This window comes from Pleurodeles waltl, chromosome 4_1, assembly GCF_031143425.1.
Source record: "Pleurodeles waltl isolate 20211129_DDA chromosome 4_1, aPleWal1.hap1.20221129, whole genome shotgun sequence".
Taxonomy (NCBI): Eukaryota; Metazoa; Chordata; class Amphibia; order Caudata; family Salamandridae; genus Pleurodeles; species Pleurodeles waltl.
This window is the reverse complement of record NC_090442.1, coordinates 871,263,507-871,285,848: the sequence shown is the minus strand read 5'-3', so window position 1 is coordinate 871,285,848 and position 22,342 is coordinate 871,263,507. Positions and strand designations below refer to the sequence as shown.

At 44.0% G+C, this 22,342-nt stretch overlaps 1 protein-coding gene across 2 annotated transcripts in view; it reads right to left on the bottom strand.

Moving 5' to 3' along the window:
* Nucleotides 1-22,342, bottom strand: part of LRRIQ1 (leucine rich repeats and IQ motif containing 1) — a 1,566,481-nt gene that overhangs the window by 1,096,200 nt on the left and 447,939 nt on the right. For both annotated transcript variants that reach the window (XM_069229624.1, XM_069229625.1), the window contains one exon: nt 5,860-5,933. In XM_069229624.1, coding sequence (XP_069085725.1) covers nt 5,860-5,933 — 74 coding nt within the window. The remainder of the gene's footprint in view (nt 1-5,859; nt 5,934-22,342) is intronic.

Sequence of the window (22,342 nt, the reverse complement as noted above, 5' to 3'; positions counted from 1 at the left end):
GGGGGAAGAACTTCTGGCACACCAGGGAGCACTTGTGCCACCCAATCCCAAGGGGGGTGATTATAACGGCCCAACAAGCAGGAAGCATTAATAAAATATAGGGATAAGCTATTGTATAAAAAGAGGCACTTACTGAAAGTCACCATTTGCTTTGATTCCCCATTGGTGGGAGTGGCGGGAAAAGTGTTCCGGTTGGAACGGCTAGGGAAGCCTGCACCACAAGACTTTAGACAAGGGTGCTAGGACAGGAAAGCTGGGTCGTCTGGAGCAGGGAGTTGGAGTCTGGTGATCTGTCTGTTAACTGGCAGGCGAAAGCAGGGCATGGGTCAAGTTTCCGGAAGGGTGTCCATCAGAGTCTCAAAAAGGCAGGAGGGGCTCAGAAGAAGTCTGGTCTGGCTGGAAGACCTAGGTCAGAACATCAGTTTTTACCTCCAGGGTGGGGGCTGAAGATTAAGGACTTCAGCCGCGCTGAGTATGACCATGGCATAGGATGCAGATTCTTCTGTGGTTGGCCCAGGAGGAGAGACAAGAGCTTTCTCTGGGGAGGTGTCTAGCCCATCTGCCTCCTGCAAGTCCTCATACCAGCTGTCATCCTGAAGGAGCTGAGAGAACTCATCACCCAGGTCACAATCGTTATTAAGTCTGTACTAAAAAGGGAATGCAAATAATGTTGCCTGCACATGCTAAGTCAAGAGCAGAAATAGGTGCCTCCAATGTATTTGGCCACAAAGTTGGACCAGCATCGACTCAGCATTGGAGAAGACAATAAGCGTCACTTCATTAGGCAGCGACGTCAGCATTGGCATCAAGGTTCCCAGGCCCAGCATGGTTTTTGGGTGCTGGGAGTGGCATTGGAACAGAAGCTGGAGAAAATATGGGCTCAGAGGGACCGTCTGGCACCAAGGACAAACCCGCTGACAGTATTCCAAGTGGAAAGCCTCTTGTTTCCTTGGGATCCACAGGTGCACAACAGGGAGTTGGTAAGGAACCGAAGAGCCAGGACATAGCTGTGATTAACTCTTAGATCTGGGAGGGCATGGCTGAAGGCCCAGGGAATCTGGATTGTGTGGGAACCAGTTGGGGAACAGACTCTTAAGTCAGCCGACTTCGAGAGCATGATCGAGACTCTTGATGCAACCCATGCGCTTGCTCAGAGTGCGCATGGAGCAGAACTCTACTTCAACTTCTTTTGTTTCTGATTACCTGAAGAGTTGGCCCGTGACAAAGACCAGCCTCTGGAGCGGCTCCATAGTCTATGAGAATGAGACAGAGACCGGGATTGAACCTTCAACGCACAACAAGACTTGGAGCTGTCCCAGCACTAAGTTTTCTTATGCTTGGTGACAAAGTTTTGCCTCATGTTGCCTGGTGGTCTTCAGGTTCATCAACGCACAATGTCCGTAGGTCTTCAAGTCATGGCTCAATCCCAAACACCACAGGCACATCAGATGAGGATCCGTCAGACATTTGTTTTCAACAACTGCTACAGAGCTTGAAACCTGTTACTTTCGGGGGTATTTGCTTTTTTGTATTTTTTTGCATTTGTACAGCACATTAATCCCAATGGGTATCTAAGGGCTAGGTGCATTGAAAGACACCAGCATGGCAGAACCGTACATAACCTAGAACATCATAATCAGTCCTGAATAACCAGGTTTTAACTGCCCTGCGAAATCCCATAAATGAGTCTGTCCTTCTGATGTCAACCGGTAGCACATTCCAGATCCTGGCCGCTGCCACTGAGAAGGCTCTTTCCCTGATCTGGCCTTCCTAAATATGGGGACATTTACCTTATTATTACCTGCCGATCTCAATGGTCTACTGGGGCATACCAGGTTAAGAAGGACCTCAGGTGTGCAGAGCCAGACTGATGCAGTGCCCTGTGCATCAGGCATAATGCTTTGAAGTGGATCTGTCTCCTCACCAGAAGCCAGTGAAAGGTCCTCAGGCCCTCCCTTACTGAGTAGCTCTTCGGTAGCCCTAGAACTAAGCGCACCACCCAATTTTGAATCAATTGACGCTTACTGAGGGAATGTTTAGCTGCATTTAAATATAGGGCATTACAATAATCCAGGCGCAAGTTGATAAGCGCCAGAACTACAGGAGCCCTGAGCTCCCCTGGAATGAACTGGAAAATCTCTCTCAGCATTTTGGGTATCCAATGACAGGTACTCACTGTCTTGCTGACCTGATGCTCAAAGGTCAGTTCATAATCAAAAAACATTCCTGAGTTCTTTGCTTTCTTCACAGGAATAGGTAGAGGACCACAAGACTCCAGCCACCAACTACGACTCCAAATAGAGCTACTGGACTAAAAAAAACAGAATCTCTGTTTTATCACCATTCATCTTGAGTCAATTTTGCATCATCCAGCTACAAAATTCCACCATACAACAGTTAAATCTCAAGACCACCTCAGTCCAGTTCTTACCAACTGGCTCAATAATCTGTGTGTCATCTGCAAAGGATGCCAACTGAAAGCCCCATGCCTTTAACAGCCATGGCAGCGGAGTAACATACAGGTTAAACAGAGTCAGACAAAGAGATGAGCCTTGCGGCACCCCACAAGGCCACTGAAATGGACAGGCTCTGAAATCTCTGCACCTAACTATACTTGTCATATTCCTAAGGAAGGATTCAAGCAGTTGCAGAGCCCCGCCCATCAGTCCTGTTTGCTGCAGACTTCTCACCAATAAAGATGAAGAAATGCTTTCGAAGGCTAGCACTACAAGAATAAGTGCACCACCCTGATCCACCTGACACTGGATATAATCAGAGGCTGATTATTAAGTGGACTCCGTACTATGGTTGTTTCTAAAACCGTGCTGTGAAGGATCTAGGAGGTCATTCTTACCAAGAAAGTGGTCTAGGTCTTCATTAATATGTTTCTCTAGTATTTTGGGGTATTTTGGGCTGGTAATAAGGAGATGGGTCAGATTCTTCAAATTATTTGCATCTCCACTCTGCTTTTTCTTGAGTGGGCAAATAATAGCTTCTTTCCAACTGTGAGGGTATTCACCTGTGACCATCACCTGCTCATAGATTTTTTCTACCACAGGAGCCACCTGCAACACTCTTACTGGGCAGGGATCCTCATGAGAACCTAATCTTGTCTGCATGGGAGACAATCCTCTCTTGTGTAAGAGGCCATAAACTATCTAGTGTGTTTCTATTAGATTGCTCATTAAGCATTTCCTTTAGTATCTCATCACTTTGGGGATCTTTTGTATCTGGAAAACCTGAAAACATATTAAGGAATATATCCCTAACATATATGGCTACTTTATCACAGAACTTCTGTGAGTTCTTCAAAATCTGTTGGGATGGAGGAGATGTTAACTCCTTAGCTGTCTTAAACAGTTCATGGGTTATATTTATTGCTGGCTTGATTTACTGAGAGAAAAAGGGACTCTTTGCTTCCTTAATGGCAATCTTCTATCTTTTCAACAGATCTTTATGTTTAAATTTTCCCTCCAAACTGGGGTCTAGTCTCCACCTCCGCTCTTGCCTTAGAAAATGTCTTTGGAGTTTTTTCAATTCTTCTGTGAATCTTTGGGCGGAGCTTTTGCTTCACCCCTTCTTTGTTACCCTAATGGGTGCTAGATCATCAAGTATGACCTGAACCCAATTATTAAAACTAGATGCAGGAGAGGTCTTCATATCTTCCAGCCTACAAAGAGTTTCGGCTAACAGATGGTCTAACTCATTGCTTGAAATGCTGCCCCATCTTCTAGTCGTACCACTGGCTACTGGCGCTTTCACAGTATTTACAGAGAGATAAAGTATTACCGCAAAATGATCAGACCAACTAAGTGGGACACATCTCCGAACCCTCACTGCATCACCATACCACCTAGCGTATGACCCGCAATATGCTGGCTGCTTCAATTCTTTGAGAAAAGCCAAAGCTATTCATTAAATCCAGGAAGACCTTTATTTCTTTCTCGTTCTCTGCTTCGATATGCAAATTAATATCCCCCAAACATATAAAATTATTATTAGTTATTATTAGTAATATCTGGGTCTAATATTTGGTGCCAGTGTTCAAGGAACTGAGCGCTGGCAGGCACCTGGGCCACTCTTTCACGCTCCAAAGTCTTCATTATCACCTTACTAGCTGCCATAACCTGGCTGGTCAGACATGCCCACTCAGGCAGACCCACCCTCTCCAAGTGTGACCTGCGTTCCACCTCCCAGCAAGGGAAACCCTCTAGGTCATTATCTATCAGACAATCAACAGGCATGGTTCGACTCACAGCTACCCTCAAGGAATCTGAGAACCCCCCTCCAATTGAAAGGGAGCCTGCGCCACCTTGTATTGAGCTTTGCAATCTGCTGGGTGATACACCAATAGTCCAGACTGAAGACGCACATGCTTCTTCTACAATCTAATGGAATCCACCTGACAGCCCTCTCTGGCTAGTATGCCCCTTGCTTCCAGAGTGCACCCTAACTCTAGACGAAATACAATCACCAGTCCACCCCAATGCTCTTCTCTATCTATCCTGATAAATGCATATCCTTCAGGAACTGGGGTCACCAAGTCAGGGCCTGAGTCTTCCTTCGCCCAAGTTTCAGTCCCAAAGAGACAGTCCAAGCTGTTGTGCTCTATAAAATCATTAATCCCATGCTGTGTTTAGGCATGGAATGAACATTAAGCAAGGCACATTTCAAATTTGTGTTTCCACACATGCTCTTGGAATATCTGTATCTAGTGCTATTGTTGAGCCCCTCTCCTGTACTCAACCCTCACATTTTGCCGGTGACATGCAGGACACCAAAAACTCTCCATGTACATTTTCACAGTCCCCCTGGGTCCTTATAAGACGTAACTCAAGAATCTGTTGCCTAGAAAGCATGGAGCACATGTTACCTTTGGAAACACCGGCAGCATCCCTGGTGACGTCCTGGCGCGGATGCGTGTAGACGGGCTTAGCTTAGGTGAACCTTTGGCGCGCCAGAGGCTTTTATGAAATGCCCCTGTGGTCATGTGACCACAACAACTAGGGTGTAGAATCCTGTATGCTGTGGCACTCCCAAGATAGCAACCGCCCCAATAAAAAGTAACCGGGCTCTGAAAGGCCTACTTAGGTGCAGAGAAATGCAGATGGCTGTGGGCCAAAATGCAGTTAAAACAAACAAACCATAAAATATAAAAATAATGTCCCCAAAAAGATTCCCCTTACAATAGCAGAGCAACCAGCCGGGTGCTTTCCAACTCACCAAACTGGACTCTGCTCATTGCCACTCTTATGAAATGCCCCTGTGGTTATGTGACCACAACCACTAGCCTGCAAACTCTCTGTATACTCTGGCACTTCCAAGATGGTCGCCACCCCAATAAAAAGAACATCGCTTGCATACTGTATCAAAATTTTGGAATATCAAGCTACATTGTCTCAGAGAGACAAGAGCATGCTCCGGATCCAGGTCTGGAGGCACAGAAAGAAAGGAACTGACATCAGAGTGCTGGAGTGCCACCTATATAGGACCCTCACGTTATTTCATGAGTGGAATGGTCTTAGTGCACAGCTGCAAGGTGTGCAGAGGTACTGCTGATAAATGTAAGGATCCAGTCTGACACCTGGAGAATATTCAAAAGTTGAGGAATCTGCTGCTAGAAGTATTTATTAGAAATAAGCATTTCTAGCAATATCCACAAGCCAACTTAACTACACTCTTTTCCTGCTGCCGCACAGCAAGTCATAAATTGATATCACAATGATGAGGGAAATACACATAACTTACACTTCTTTTCAGGGAAAAGAAACAAGCAAGATGAAAACAATGAAAATTGCTTATCCACAACTGACATTGACATAATTAATCTAGTAATTGATTCAACCTTCAAAAACATACCTGACAAGCAGTTGTTGCTTATATCCAACTTTTCCAAAGACAGAAAGGCAGACAAAGGCGCAAGATGAGTCAAACTGCAAGCCAAAACCCAAAATTGCACATTATACAGTATTAATCTCAATGAGTACTTTCAAAAATATCTCAATATTAAATGCCAATCAAGGACAATAAATGTTGCTTACCTACTCAAAAGAATAGTTATACCCTGTGAGAATCTCTTATGGAGTCACATGTGCACAAAAGGTTGCTTTTGCTTTAAGACTTTTTTTATATGATAAGATTCCGGTTCACTTCAGGAATTCTGCAAAAGGCCTTAGCTGACAAATGATGAATTACAGTAACATGTTGGAATAGGACTGATCACCTTGAGACGAAATGGAGGGTGGGCATTAGACTAGGGAACTACTGCTAAGAGTATGTAACAAACACTTTATTCTCCAGAAGGGATTCCACTATACAGTCACATGCATAAGACATTCTAAGTCCTTTGTAAGAAACAAGTTACGTATCTGTAACTACTGCTCTCCGGCATAGGGGTATCTTTCATAGATTTACATAAGGAATGTTGAACTTTATAAAATATCTACTTGTCTGTGGGTCACGACATTTAAAAGATCGACTTGACTTGTACCATTTGGTGTCAGGTAGTTATTTGACAAAATATGGTTGTATTGTCATTTTGTAATAGCTTTACTAATGCCAGTTGATATTATTGCATGATTTAGATTCAAGCAAGGCTCTGATTAGGCCACATATCAACATATACAAGACTCTCAATATACGGTGCTTAATAGACGTCAAATCTTTGAATATTTGTAATCTATGTGTCTGCAGAAGTTCTATTTATGTATGGTTTCTGTTTAGGACAACTTTCTGATCACAAGAGGACTCTGAAAATGCTAGCTCTTTAATTATGCAAGACTTCTCATTATACCACAGTTCTGGGTGCATCAATCGGCTTCTTATTCCTTCCTATCTTTCTTACTTTAGTTTCAGATGAAGCATTTTGTGCATTGCTCTGGCTCATGTATTGTAAAGTACGTATTCAACCTTGCAAAATATTAATATAAATAAGTCCAGATTATACCTGTTGTCCAGTACTTACGTTGCCAAATGAGTATCATGCAAATCACCCAGTCGAACATTTTTCATTTGCCCATACCATAGAGTGTAACCTTCAGCAAATCACTTCACTGCACTATATCTCAATTTTATTATTTACCAACATTGAGAGTATATACCATGTTATACAACAACAGCAGGCCAATTACGCACAGATAATCTCTGCAAGGTGCTGAGTCAAAGTGTTACATACCTGGTTCTTTTCACAAGCAAATGTTGGTTTTGAATGTGTAAATATTTACTCACACAAAGATTTTTATGTTAGTAAATGTAGTGACGGAAGTGGGTGCTCCAGGGCAGGAATACTATTTGATTTTGCGCATAAGTTACTTACCTTTGTCAACGTTCTTTCTGGTGAACACTCTAACTGCAGATTCCTCCCCTCCAGAAGATTCCTCAGGTGCCAGAGTTGGTCTGCAATTTTCAAAGCAGTGCTCCTGCACCCCGCAGGTGGTGCTGTGCAGCTCTGCATAGACTTTGCTGTGCCTCAAAAGTGACGGAGCCGAGCCACATAAAAGTGCCACCCCTGTGCACTGACATTTTCTTGGTTGATTCTTTCTGCACCCTCAGAATGGAGCACAAAACAACGTCAGGACTATTATGCAGATCTCTAATTTGGAAACTTTTTAGATGGTAACAAGGGAACACTACACAGAATGAGGAGGAGGGGAGGGAGTGAAGAATCTGCAGTTAGACAGACAAACCACCAGAAAGAGAGTTACCAAAGGTAAGTAGCTAGTTCTTCTGATGGATACTTCTGAAAGCAAACTCACCTTTAGAATAGATACCAAAGCAGTACCTCCTAGAGATGGGACTAAGGAGTGGGCGCAGACCAGAAACCTTCGCAGGACTGAATGAGAGAAATACCCTTACCATTGGGTCTATTTGTCAAGACAGTAATGACTTGTGAATGTGTGCACAGAAGCTCCTGTGGTGGCCTGACAGATATCAAGGAAAGGTACTCTGCATGCCAACACAGTGGTGGCAGCCACAACCCTGGTGGAATGGGCTTTCAGACCTACTGGGGACTGCTTATTGGCCCATGTGTGGCAGATGTTAATACAAACAACTATCTACAGCAGCAGTCCTTTTCTGCCCAGCCTTTTCTTTCTTCATCCCGAGAACCCCACAAAAAGCTGGCTGTCCACCCAATGGTCTTACCCTTAATTGTCACCACTGCAAGGCCTTGCTTGGCCAGGAACAAAACACACAATAAAACAACCAACAGTTTGTCTTGTAAAAGGTCTGTTTTGTGGAGTCCATACAAGGCCACACATTTGTCACAAAGCCCAGCTAAATGAACTTTGTGGATGGATGACTGTCACCAAGAATAACACCCACAACCTAACATCGTAATTTATACGTAGTCAACTCCCACTATTCAATGCTCAAGCACAGAGGTATAGATTATGTGGCCTCGGGTGTAGAACTCTGCCCTGCTGCTGTGACAGAAGATTGTTCCGGAGTAGCAAACTGAGCGTGGGATAGAGGGTCATGCACAGAAGTCATGGGTACCACACTCTCCTGGTCCAATCTGGAACCAATAGGATGACTTGGGGCTCGGTCCTTCCTGATCTTCTTCAGAACTCAGAGAAAAACAGACAGAGGGGGGTAGGTATAAATGAGTTCAGTGCTCCACTCTAGCTGGAATACATCTCCTAGCAAGAGTTTTTCCAGGAACTCCAGCTTGAGAATATTTTGACACTGCACATTCTCAACCCACACACACACACACACACTGTTGAATGCTGGCACCAGGGGAAGGTGTTATTTTGGATGCAGAGGCCACTTAGGATCTGCAAAGTGCAGCTGGCTGAGCTCATACACCCTGGCATTTAGGCATCGCATCGAGTGGTTCACGATCCAGGATATGCCCAGATGCCCAAGCTAACTCCAGAGGCACAGGGTCATTTGGCACAGGACCCACTCCGCCATTCTTGTTGAAATATCACATGGCTGTAGTGTTGTTTGTGAGAAGCTTTACCAGGCTTCCATTGATAGACAGCAGAAAAGCCTCCAGGTAAATGGCTTGCAAATACTTCAAATTTATATAGAGCGAGGTTTCCATGACAGAACAGAGACCTCTGATCACTACTCCCTCAGATGACCTCCCCAACCCGGCAGAAACACATGAGTCACCATCAGATCTGGGTGTGGAAGGGAGAAGGGTCTACCACTGGTCCAACTGTGGTCGAGCAGCCACCACTGCAGATCTTTCGCTATCTTCTTTGAAACTTGGGTGGAATCTGTTAGACCTGTCAGCCTTAGGGTAGTCTTCCCTCAAACGTTTTGCCTTCAACTCTGCTATTTTCTGAATCTGTGTGTGTGTAGGCCTTAGGACTCTGTGCACTTTACTCCTGCTAACCAGCGTGAAAGAGCTTGTGGTCACTACTTAAAAAATCGTAAATTTGGCTTACACATGATTGCCACATTTCATTTGCATATATAGCCCTAGTAAAGTGGTAAACCATACACCCGACACTGGTAAATTAAATGCTACTGGTGGGCCTACAGCACTTATTGTGCCAACCACTTAAGTAGCCCCTAGAATCTGTCCCAGATCTGACACTTAAGCCTGTTGGTAGCTTTTAAACTGCCAATTCTACTTGGAAGAATAAGCCCCTTGCCAAGCCTTAAACTCCCTTTTTTATTATATATAAGTCACCCCTAAAGTAGGCTCTAGATAGCCCAGAGGGCTGGGTTCATTGCAATCGAAAAGTTAGACATGTTATGTTATGTTATGCATTTCCTGGTAGTTAAAAACTTACAAATTCATTTTTCATGACTGTGAGGTATTTAGACAGAATATCGGAAACAGAAATGTCGCGGGACAAAATAACAAAATAATGTGTCAAGAAAATGTCGGACAAAAATATTGGGAAGATAAGTTTCTATAGGTAATCAAAGTTTTACTATATATAACTCTACATATATATACCATGACGATATATATTTTCAAGGCACGTAGATGTGAACAGTAAATTTATACTTACCTACTTGCACCTACCTTCGGGATATTTTGGTCCTTGATATTCTTAAAACAATATTATGTCCACACAATATTAATATTTCCGATATTCTGCTAGTGATCCTCACTGCGAGGCCTCCCTCCCTAATAGGATAACACTGGCTTACCTTATTACATTTATTAACTGATAACCTTTGATTGTGAGCAGGTAGGAAATTCATGTTTGGTTACAATTCTGAAAATGCCATGTTTAGAAAGTTGGCATTCTCTTGTTCTAACCATTTGGTGCCTGCAGCCTGTTTCTGGGTCACATGACTGGATGTAGTTGGCAGTTGGTCTTTTTGTACTCCTCCCAGAAAGCACCCCCCATTCCAATGGACAAAAAGTCAAAGAGCATTAAGGCATTTGAGAAACAGGTGTTCTCATCCTAGTCTTGAGGCCCAGCAATGTCAGTTGCCTACTTTGCTTATATGCTCATAGCCTCTGGGACATGGTCAGCAAGATCATGCCAGCAATACCTTGTGGGACTCCCTGGCTCAACCCGTTCAGAATGGTCATGTTACAGGCACATGTGTCATTAGTTCTAGGCTATATACTTCTGATTGCTTTAGTTAGGCTTTCAGCATCACTGTGGTGCTGCATTGTCACACTCGGATGAGAGCTAAGGGGTTTTCTGAGGATGCCCAGGTGTCACTTATGGATACACCTTTTGATAAATCTCACCTATTTAGCAGAAGGCCGATTCAGCTCTGGGACATTTTCAGGAGAGCTGTGCTACAGAACATTCCTTGGGCCTTTGCATGCTTGCCAGTCAGTGTCCCTTTAGAGGATACTCCGGAAGGTTGGCATACTTTTATGTTCTGAGTCCACAGGACAAGTTCAGGAAGAGATTATTTCCTCTTCAATTGTTCTACAGTTTCAGTGTTAAGGGGCTGCATGATCAGGAGGGATATCCGACCATGCACCTGTGATATTAGAACTTAAGATGGGATACTGTCCCTCCTCCAAAAGATGGAGGATAAATATGTCAACATACAAACTGGCTATGGAAAAATAGAAGCTGACAGACCACTTGCGCACATACCTGGATGTGAACAAGAACTCAGTCTCGGTCTCATTGCCTTAAGTACTGTGGAGAGCCTGGAAGGCCACCATTGGGGGGTGTACTGTTCATAGTTCTGCCCTGAAAAAAAAAGAAAATCTCACAGGGACCAATGACTGCTAGAATTGGATATCAAAGCCAGACAACACAATATGTTAAGAGCGCCTTAATTACAAATTGAAAAGGCAAAAGTCGGCTTGAACCGCCAATTTATTTCAGTCGGAGTACAACTTAATGCGTTTGAATTGGCAACACCAAGAACAGGGAGAAAAGGACTGACTGTTAGCAGCAGAGTTACGGCTGCACGAGGGTTGTCTAGCCATAGCCGCCTTCAGGGACTATAAGGGCTCTTTAATGATATATCCAGTAGAAATGGTGGACACATAAGGTCATGTTTTCAGAGAGCTGTACCTCTCTGAGAGTCCTAAGAATACTCATGATGATTTGGCATTCCTGGAAGGAGTGAGCCTCCTCACCCTTTTTCATGAGGGCAGATGATTATCGAAAGGTAAAATAACTGAAGAAGAGATCTCCGAAGTTATCCTGGGCTTGCCATATAACAAAGGCCCTAGATATGACGGGTTTCCCTGCTTGTTCTATAAAAGTAATAAATTGACTATGGCCTGCCGCTATGCACACTCTATAAAGAAGCTGAAGAAATGGGCAGATTAAAAGCTTACTACAATAAGGTGACAATTAGTCTAATATGTAACACCTGTCGTGCAAGGAGTTAGTAGGTGGATCTATTGTTAGACACCTTTAGTTAGTTTACAGGTGTCCTAAGATATTTCGCTATGTCACCTCACCCACTTATGATGTGGCATGTTTCATCATCAGTGACCTATCCACTCCAGACTCCACCTAACTCCTAGCACTGCAGGTGTTATATATGTAGTTTGTCGGATGTCTTGCTAGGGTTGTCCCTTTAACTCTCAATTGTGTATACAGATAATTAGTCTAGTACTGAAGACAACCCAGTACGCCAGCTAACACTCTATATGTCTGATCAGTGTGGACATGAAAATATTAGCCACAGTGTTGGCAAACTGGATGAGAAAAGTCCTGTCGAGCTTTGTTCAGGAGTTTCAGGTGGGTTTTGTACCTGGCCACCCATCACAAAACCACATACGATTCTTCACCAATGTGTCATGGCAGGTGAGAATGACTAGGTACTGCTGCTACCAGACACTAAAAAAGCGTTTGACAGAGTTGAATGGGGATATTTATTCTGTACACTTAAAAGAGCAGGGATGGGCCCAAAGTTCTTGGCAGAAATAAAATGGCTATATACAAACCCGACTGTACAAATAGACCGTGGGGGACATATGTCCCGAAACCTCCTGATCCACTGAGAAACAAGAAAAGGGTGCTTTCTGTTTTCGCTCAGGTTTCTATTGCCTTTAGAACTGTTAGAAGCAGCTATTAGACAATGTGACCTAATATGAGTAACAGAGGCCCCAGTAAGACATACTAAATCAATATTATATGCTGACACCATCCTGCTGACGCTCGGTGATCCTGACGATACCAAATCTTATGTCTCTGATTAACGCCTGCTCTATAGTCTGAGGATATGGAACTAATTGTAGCTAAAGTGAAGCACTCCGTATCACTAAATAGTCAATCAGACAAGTGGCAAATGACTATGGGTTCACACGGAAAGCCTCAGAGTTAAAGTATGTGGGTATTTTCCTTAACAGATGCCTGGAAAACATACTATATGATGATATTCAGCCCTTACTGGTCAAAACTAATAATGACTAAGGGCCTGATTATGAGTTACTCGTTATATTCTGACCAGTATGTAAACCCCTGTTTATGCACAGGTCAGAATTAGGGTAAAAGGTATTTAACACATCTGATAATTATCGGATGTGTTAAATTCCTCAAGCTTTGTTAAATTTAACAGGAAAAATGTGTACAGTATTTACTGTAACATGCGGATGTTGGTGCTTTAAACACCAAATTCCACATTTTATTAAAATAATTCATAAAAGGTGCTTTTAATCTCACCAGATAAATATCGTACTCTGTGGTATTGTTATTTATCAGGTGAACTAAATACCATCTATACCTGTAATCAAGCCGTTGGTAGTCCTCACTGTAACTGGGCACTGGGGCAAAGTACAAGTGGTGAAAATGGTGATGGCCTTTTGGTTTACTTATGCTTTGGGAATGCTACCACCCTAGATTCCAAAATTTGTTCTACACATAAACACCTTAAAGATTTCATATGGATTGGCAGAAAAACCAGACTGCCAGCAGACACAATGGAACGACATGTATTTATACTCCCTGGCATACCATATATCGCAATTGATTTATCTTTTCAAGGATAACAATGAACAACCACTGAGATTATGATTAGACCGTTTCTCTCCAAAAGCCCAACCTGATTTGGGGGTCTTTTACAATAAAAAGGACACAACACTCCCTAATGCTTACTTACCATTAAGTCCATGCTGGTAACCTTTAATGGACTTACATAAGTTACTAGTGATGAAAAGTTGCCTATTTTTAGGTACCAATCTAGTCCAATGTTCATGTTACAGTTGGGAAATTATTAGATGGGTGACATGGGATGGAGGTGTGATCAAACATTAGGTGACTGTGAGAAACTAGGTTATTAGTTGAAGTAGATGGTAGTTCTCTTCAAGTAATAATGGCACTGTTCCTTACTTGGTCCAAGTAGGTCTCAATAACTTAAACCTGAGCTCAAATCTTCAGAGCTTTAGCACAGCAGGCTTAACCGAGGAGAAATGTATAAAGCATTTATCAGTACCAGTTAAAAAGTAGAAGACAAAACATAACGATCCCACTCCAATTTACAAAAATGGAGTCAATGTTATGTGCAATTAGACATCAAAATGATAAAAATCGGATGTAAGGCACCAGTGATGTATTAGTTTTTGAATATTTAAATAATTCTATTGCAAAAAAGAACAAAGTTCCAATCTCAGGTATTGGACGCGCTAGACTAGGTCAAAGTCAAAACTTAAGGCTGACCATGGATGGAGCATGTATTGGACACAGGCCAGGTTCATCCTGGTGGAAAGTTTATCTTCAGACTTAGTAATTTTTCTGGTGAAAAGTCCTCATCAGTGGATCAGGCTGGATCTGAAGAGGGGCTTGTTGACAGCAGACGGCTGAAGCATTGATCCTTGGTAGGAACCTCAGCTCCTGTAGGAAGTTCGTGGCTCTCAACGCTGAAGTACGAAGCTTGGCCCCGGGGAGGCACTGTTATCATCAAAGTGCTGTTTGGTGCTGGTTCCGGTGAAGTCATCTATGTTCGGACTTAGAAACTTTCCTTGAAGCTAGGATTCTTTGGGGCAAACCAGCAGGTTAAGTATGACCAGCAGTTCGACATCAGCGTTCCAGAGTAGCCTCTGGTTCTTTTGGAGAAAAGTTAAGAAAACGTTTTTAAGTGCCCACTGTTAAAATTTTGAAGGAGGAAAGTGTGCATTGTGAGACCAGCCAAATTTCCAGGATCTTTTGGGCACCATTTGGGGATTAGGGCTCAATCTCTCAGAAGCCACCAGCAGGGTCCAAGGAAATGCAGTTGGAATAGGTCAGCTTGGCTCAGCAGTTTTGGGCTTTTTGCAGCTTTTGTGTCCATGGCGCTTAACAGGCCTGCAAGAATTTGGGTGTATTATATGGTATGGATGTGCATGCTTATCGTGTCTTGGGTCCAGTCAGGCTCGTTTGAACAACCCTGGGTATTTATTGCTTTGAGCAGCAAGGCTTGCACAAAGGAACTTAGTGTAAAGCATTTAACAGTACCAAACATCCAAATAAGCCAAACCACATGAAAGAAACAATACTAATTTATTAAAATACATGATATTTTTATGAAATTTAATAGTCCAAGAGGAGCAAAATCCACCTGAGGATTTCATAGATACAGATTTTGAAAGATTTATCACTTTTTAATTCAACCGCAAACAAGCATTGGTCAATTTAAAGTTTGCAAACTTTTGAAAAGTTTGTAAAGAGTATGTTAGGTTACTCTGGTCTGGCTCAGGCAACCTGGTCTGACAAGCTGGAGGTCTGGGGGCCCAATGGGATAGATTTTGATAGCTATTGGGCCACCAGCACTTTTTCCAGTCCAGTTTCAAACTTTACAACATGACTGCCAGAGACTATAATAGGGTGGTCCTGATGCTGGGGGTACAGAATGAAAAGATGCTCTGGTTGATGTGGGGCCTTTGTGGTGATTGCTTGGTCCACAGATCGTGTGGTGAGACTTTGGCCACAGACATCGGGGTCCCACAAAGTCGTCTTCGAGACAGTAGAAAGACAGCTGCTGCTGGACTATCAGTCTCCGAACAAAGCGTTCACAGCAACATCCTTTGGTGGAGTCTAGTGTGCCTCTATGTGACCAATCTGACAACACTACCGAGTTTAGCTGACTCGGACGCAAATTTTGGCCATCAAAGATCATTTCTTTGGGCACCCAGCAACAGCCAGCTGTGATTCCTCTGAAGTGGCTATCAACTTGTTGGTTTGGGTGTCTTTAGCTTTAGTGCCCCTGGTGCTGTTCCAGGGGGGCAGCCAACTAACCCTTGGAGTCACTACTTCAATCTTTGACACTACTTCAATCTTTGAGCTGAGGAATGACCTTCCCATGAGCCAGAAGCCACAGGCACATCCCTAACTTTGTTAGCCCAAGGTGCAACAGGTGCAGTCCAGCAGACGTTGTAGCCTCTCTTTGTGTGGTCCAGGGATCAGCAGAGCAGTCCTTCTTCGGTCCTTGTTTCAGTTTGGACATGATCTAGGGTTCAGGGTGCCATGGTTAATCCAGGAAAGTGCCCTGAGGGGACAACGCAGTCACTAGCCAATGGGCTACCAGGTCCCCGCCCCTCTTGGTGACATCTTTCAGGCAATGTGGGGCATCTGGCAATCCCAGAGTGCTCTATCCGGGCCACTCAAGGTGTCTGAACCGTCCCTCAACTGTGAGGAGCCTGGTAGCTCACCCTAGAGGACTGGCTACCTGGAAGCTACATGCCCATGGAAAAAAACGTTTGGGCACTTGTCTTCCATCTTTGTCCCTCGCTCCAGCCTGTTTACCTCAACAAAGGACAGCCCCCCAGGAGTGTTATCGCCATTTGCCCACCAAAAGAGGCTTCACCTTTAAAGCTCGCCTTTTGGACTAACACCCTGTGTGGCGTTTTGCAAGGGGGAGGTGACACCTTTCCATGAGGCTAGCTGTTGTTTTTTCTAAGCCTGGGGGTCATTCACACTACTCGCCAAGTGGGCAGGAAGCGGTCTGTGAGCCAATGTCCGTGTGAGGCCACTGAGCCAGCTGGGTCACAGAGTGGCAACTTTCTAAAAGTTGCATTACTTTATAGTGACATTACATTTCACCTGGGCGTCAAGTAAGGTTTAATGCCACAACTAATTTGATACCTTACAGTACCCAGATAGGTTGTCCCTCTCAGTAGATGGCCAGGCTGGGGTGTCAGCCAGTAACCTTGTATTAATCACTGACGCTATTAAGTTTTCCACAGCAAGATAACATCTTTAGCAGTTTTGCTGCTGAGACACATATAAACATACATGCCCTACTTAACAACTGGCAGCTCTCTGTCCTACAGCTCTATAGGTCTTCCTTATGGGTGACTTTCATAAATTGATAAGGGAAGGGATGGTTTTGGTCGAACTGGCAGTGTGACAACTGCCCCTTCCAGACTGGAGAGAAGGCTGGGAGCTGTTTTGTACTTTGTCACACACAGGGTGGCACAAACAGTACTGCAGCCCTGGGTGGACACTCTGTCCAACATGCCTTGGTACCCTGGGTACCATACACTAAGGACCTACAGGTAAGTTAGTACTTGCCAATTGGGTGTAGCCAATTTGACTTACACTTTGTAAGGGGTAAGAACACTGGCACTGGGGTCAGGTTAGCAGGCCTCAGTGCACTTATAGAGTCGAAAGACCAGCAGCTATTAGTCTAAATGGGGGCATACAGTGAGAGAAACATGCAAAAAGCATGTTTCCTTACAAGGCAGCTAGTCACCTAGTCCTTGGAGTACACATTTCTGTCCTAGGGACGAGTGGGAAGCACTTTCAGCCCTTGAGGCCCCTCTCCAGAGGTTCAGCATCAGGTGAAATCCTTCTTCAGTCTTCCACAGGTTCAGAAGTGTTCTGCAGATGATGTCTAGTGGTGCCACATTTACGTCTGACACCAGCTTGTGGGTGGGGGAAACTCCCTGACCAACATGGATAAAGTTCCCAGGACCAACCCTAATCACTTTGGCATCACTTCCTGAGTTTTTGTGCAAAAAACAACCCCCGTACACTGATCTGCCAAAATACAACATAGCAGAACTATTTTTCTCCTAGGCAGAGTTCTGGGCATACCCCTGAGATATGTCTGAGGAAATGAGAAACTCTTCCTGCAAACCAGTTCAGAAACAATTCCCTGCCCCCACTGGGATTGGTAGAACTCTGGCTACTTGGACAATGGAAGGGGCAGGCCTAGGTGTGTGTTACATCTGTCTGTGACAGGTTATAACCCTTTGAAGCTTGTGAAGCTGAGACACACATCTCCAAGCCAAGTCAGGAGGAGGTCAGACCATCTTCCACTCTTTCCCTTTCCCGAGAGCCATTCACACCTCCTTGCAGGGGCCCAGGAGGTTGCCAGGTGACAGTTGGAGATTAACTCTGAAAGGCTACTAGAAGCTTTAGGCAGGAAAGTGACACATTCTAAAAGTGGCATTTTCAGAATAGTAATTTGAAATCCTACTTGATCATTACATTGACTTTCAAATTACTATTATTTGAGTCTTGAATCATTGTTCTACCTATTCCCAAACCGAAGTTATGCATTATAAGAAGCTACTATTTAACCCATTGCTTTCTATGGGAGAGATAGCTTTATCACATTAAAAACATGACTTTTGAGTTTTTTCACTGCCAGCATATATACAATTTTGATGCATTTCCTACTTTTTCAATACCATGCAGCTTGATCTAGGGGCTTTTAAAGGCCAACCTTAGTGATGACTTATAAATATTAAAGAGGATGGTTTAGGTCTGGGAAAAGGTTCATGCTCCAGGCCGAATTTACATTTTCAAACTGCATACACAGGCTACAGAGGCAGGCCTGAAGATATGCTGTGCATTGTCACTTTGGTGGTTGCACAATATGTGCTTCAATCCAGTAGTGAAATTAAACTTACAGGCCCTGGGTACCAAATACTAGGGACTAAAAGGTAAGTTAAATGTGCCTATTAGGGTTGTTATCCAATTTGACAAGTTTGAAGTGATCAGACCACACACAGAGCCAGGTTAGTAGGGTCCCAAGTGTAAACTGTCTAAAAACCAGTAGCATTATTACACAGAGAATGAGGGTGATTGTGCAAAAAGAGTCATTTCTTTACAGTGATCTTTGCCAGGAAGCACATTTAAATCTTTTGTGACACTCCACACTCATTTTGGCCTAAAGTGCTCACAACAACATAAATATAAGCAATTGAAGCAATGTCTGAGAAGTAAACTTGGTCCAGACCTCATATAACTGCATAATCATGAATCATCAATGAAGAAATATTTATTGACATGGGGAAATATAAAGGCACAAATTCTGACATCTATATCTATCCAATTCTTAGCACCTACACAAGTAGTAACAAAGACATACTAGCAAACATGTTTAACAGCAACAATACAGATGAATATTGGCCACCATAAAGGAGGACCACAACTGGGGCCTCAGACTCAAATACACACATTTTAATGTGCTAAGCAACTGATACTAGACACCATGCAAATTAAAAAAAGCCAGACTCATGCCAGATGACAGATTCTGAGATGCAATCCGCCGTACTGTTGCACCATTCATATTTTATGGTTCTGTACATGACTTAACATATACTGGAGAGACATCTGATGTGCATAACACAATCAGCAAAACTGCCTATTTTACAAGATACGTCGGATATTGACGATGACACTTAGCAAAGGTGACGCTGGCTGTAAAGGGCCCTAAAGATAACAAAAATTTGTGTTCCACGTACTGGCGCAGGCCGACTGCTCCCACAGACCAGCAATGGCAGATCCAACGTGTTAGAACAGCTAAATATTAGAGAAACATCTACAACCTTAAGGACTGCATCCCAGTGTTTGAAAACATCTGTGGCCTGTTCCTTCATGATAATGAGACACAAGGCGGAGTTCACTAACAGATACATCCTTAGATTATTGGCAGTGATGCTTGCAAACAAGGAGACCTCAACATCTCCCTCAATTCCCATTTAATCTCCACCCACTCCCACTATTTATTTCTCCTTGGGCTGAAAGGAGAAAAACTAAATTTCTAACTAAAATTTAGAAGGGTTTTGGGAGCATTGCCCTAAACATTAGAGGAAGTGGTTACTCAAATCTTGGTGCAGCTCAGAGGCTGTACTGTCTTAGACACAAACTATCAAGTCCAAGTGATATGGGTCTCTGGACATTACTAGAAGTTATGCGCACTGTGTTAAGCATTGTATACTTGTGGTCATAGGAGTGGGCGGTTACATTAGGTATGAAGATTACTGTGCATCACCTCTGAGAAATACAGGGGGTGAGTATCTTTGAGAGAGAAGCAACCATGGTTATTGTTATCATTGGTCATTTTATTTCTGTTGCATCTCTACTTATAGTTTGCTTTTACGTTTTTATTAACATGCCATAAAACTGATCCATAAGCAAAATGCTTGGCCTTGTCATGTAATATTAGAACAAAGGGATCCTAAAGGTGACACCCGGCAAATTTAGGGGGGGGACTTATATCCTGTAATGAAATCTCCCAACACTTTATCTCTTGTACCCCTGTGTTTTGTGGCTTTTTCCAAACTATCTCTCCCCCCCCCCTCATTCCTACTCTTTCTTTATATATAATGGATAAAAGGAGTAATTGTGCTTCATCCTACATATGTAGGATCTCTGAAGAGGCCGGGATTGACGGCATGGATCTAGTAATGTGAGGAGTAAGGGGAAAGTGCGAGGAGTACATCAAGCAAATGTATATCACCGTTTCCAGTGTCATCTACAAGGAGCTGTTTTAGACATGGTTGTTTCTTGACACACCATACCTGGTGTTATGTACACTGGAAAAAGGAAAGAAAATTTGTTAAAAAAGAGAAACAGTTATAAGTAACATCTCAGTTCGGCTAATATATGAGCAAGAGATCGGCCAAACATGGCTGGTAGGGGGCCAAAGCTGTCAGAGGAGGAGGATGGGAGGGTTACCATCTAAGAGCATCCGTTCCATTCACAGCCTGGCAGGGCACAACAAGAACGTCTCCGATGTGCAGGACTTATGGTTCCACTTGTGCCATGGGGTCGGTGAGGTTGTCTCTTTCCAGTACCAGTACGGGCTCTCAGGGTCACCACTCAGAGAGTGAGCAGCCTCCAATGGAAAATGAAAAGAATATGTATGAATTGGCCAGAACCCTTTCAGAGTACCACAGAGCACGCAGGGGCTACTGGGCCCAACTGTAGTGGCTGAGGCCTTTAATTCCTGATATCCCAGGGGCCAGCCTACTAAGGATCCTAAGCAATTGGTCCAAGTACCTCTTCTGCTCTTGAATCTCAGTGATAGCTGTGGTCTAGCAGTCAAGGGTCCCTCGGCAAATATGGGGGTGGGTGGGGGGGGGGGGGGACAAATTTGGGGGGGGGGGGGGGGCAGAGAGCACGACTCATGACTAAAAATCCAAACAGTGCAAAAACTCAATCAATGTCCAGTCAAATACTAACTTTCTCAAGGAAAAAATTATTTTATTTCTAACTCTACACATGCAAAGGTATATGACATTTAGAAACAACAACACAATCCCCCTAGAGGTTGGCACACTAGTAGTTGTCTGACGAAACTTTTGTGTAACATGTTCAGGCTATTCCCCATTCAGTGGTGGCCACATCCAGCAAATACAAACTATTAGTCTGTACTCAAGAGTTCTCCATTTGACTCTATGGGAATTTGTCGAAAGTGCTTGCCTTAGCAGCATTAGCAGTAAGTCCACCAGTGCTCTGAAGGCCCAATTTCAGTCTCACCCGTTCCGGCAGTATGGCAGTGTCCAGCAGTTCCATGAGTGCACTCTCCATGGGCACTCCCAAGTCCAAATAGAAAGTTACTCTTCCCTGTATCAGATGTGGCTTCACATGGTGCAGACCACAGCAGGCAGACTTGACCTGCTGTTCACAGCAGTCCTTCAGTACGGGCAATGACCTGCACCCTTGGCCAAAGTGGTACCAGCAGACCCCCCTGGCACATGGGGTTGCCGCAGTAATCACACTCCGGGTGCAGACTTTCCTTATGCAATCACCCTCACTACGGCGACCCCTCCCGGCATCTGGGGTCACCGATCTTGGCAGTCACGTCCTGAGCACCTGGCCCAAATTCAATTCACTGGTGTCACGCTCTGGCATATGGGGTCACTTGTGCAGTGTGGCTTGGTGCTTCTTGCCCAGTGCCTAGGATATGGCTCAGAACAATGTGGCCCACCCTTGGCATATGAGGGTAGCAGAGCCAATCCTACTCACGAGCAACGGCCTGATCGGTGCACAGCCTCACACCTCACTCAGGAAATCCTCGTACAGGGCTCTCCACCGACATTGCTCCCTCCAACGCCCTCCTCTCTCTCATAGGGCACACTGGTCTTTTGCAAGCAGACAGGCAACGGTGCTCCTTGCTCTAGGGCAGGTGAATTTGGTGTCCTGGGTGATGTCCCCTCATATAGCAGAGAGACTAGCAGACCTTTGGCCCCAATCCTGGTCACAGGCAGAAGTTTTGCAGAGCTTCTCCTCCTCAAACAGCCCGTCTGGCTGCTTGGCAAATCAAATTTTTGGTGACTGACCCTCCCATTCTCACAGTTCTTTTCCAGACACCAAATGTGATTCAGGGTCTGTGTCTTCAAAGTTTTATGCTGGGGTTCTGCTCCTTTTGAAATGGATACTTTTCTCTTTCATTTTCCCTCATGAAATATGCCTGTCACAGCAGGCAAAACTCTGAAACTAATTGACCTATAACACAACACATGAGAGTGACCAAAATTCACATTTGGATGTCAGCCATAGTGATATGTGCATCAAAAGATTAATCCGAGGTTCCCAGATACTCTATACGTTTCACTTATCAGCAAAATCTTCCTTCCTGAGATGTGCCCAGACCCCTTCCTTGTGATCAATCACTGAATCAAAGAGCAACCTCTTGAAGTGCAAAGGAAATCTCTCCCTTCCCTCCAGTGTGCGTCTCTCCCAGCTAACAGGAATACAGCAATGCACAAATCTGTCTTCGGGGACTCCTC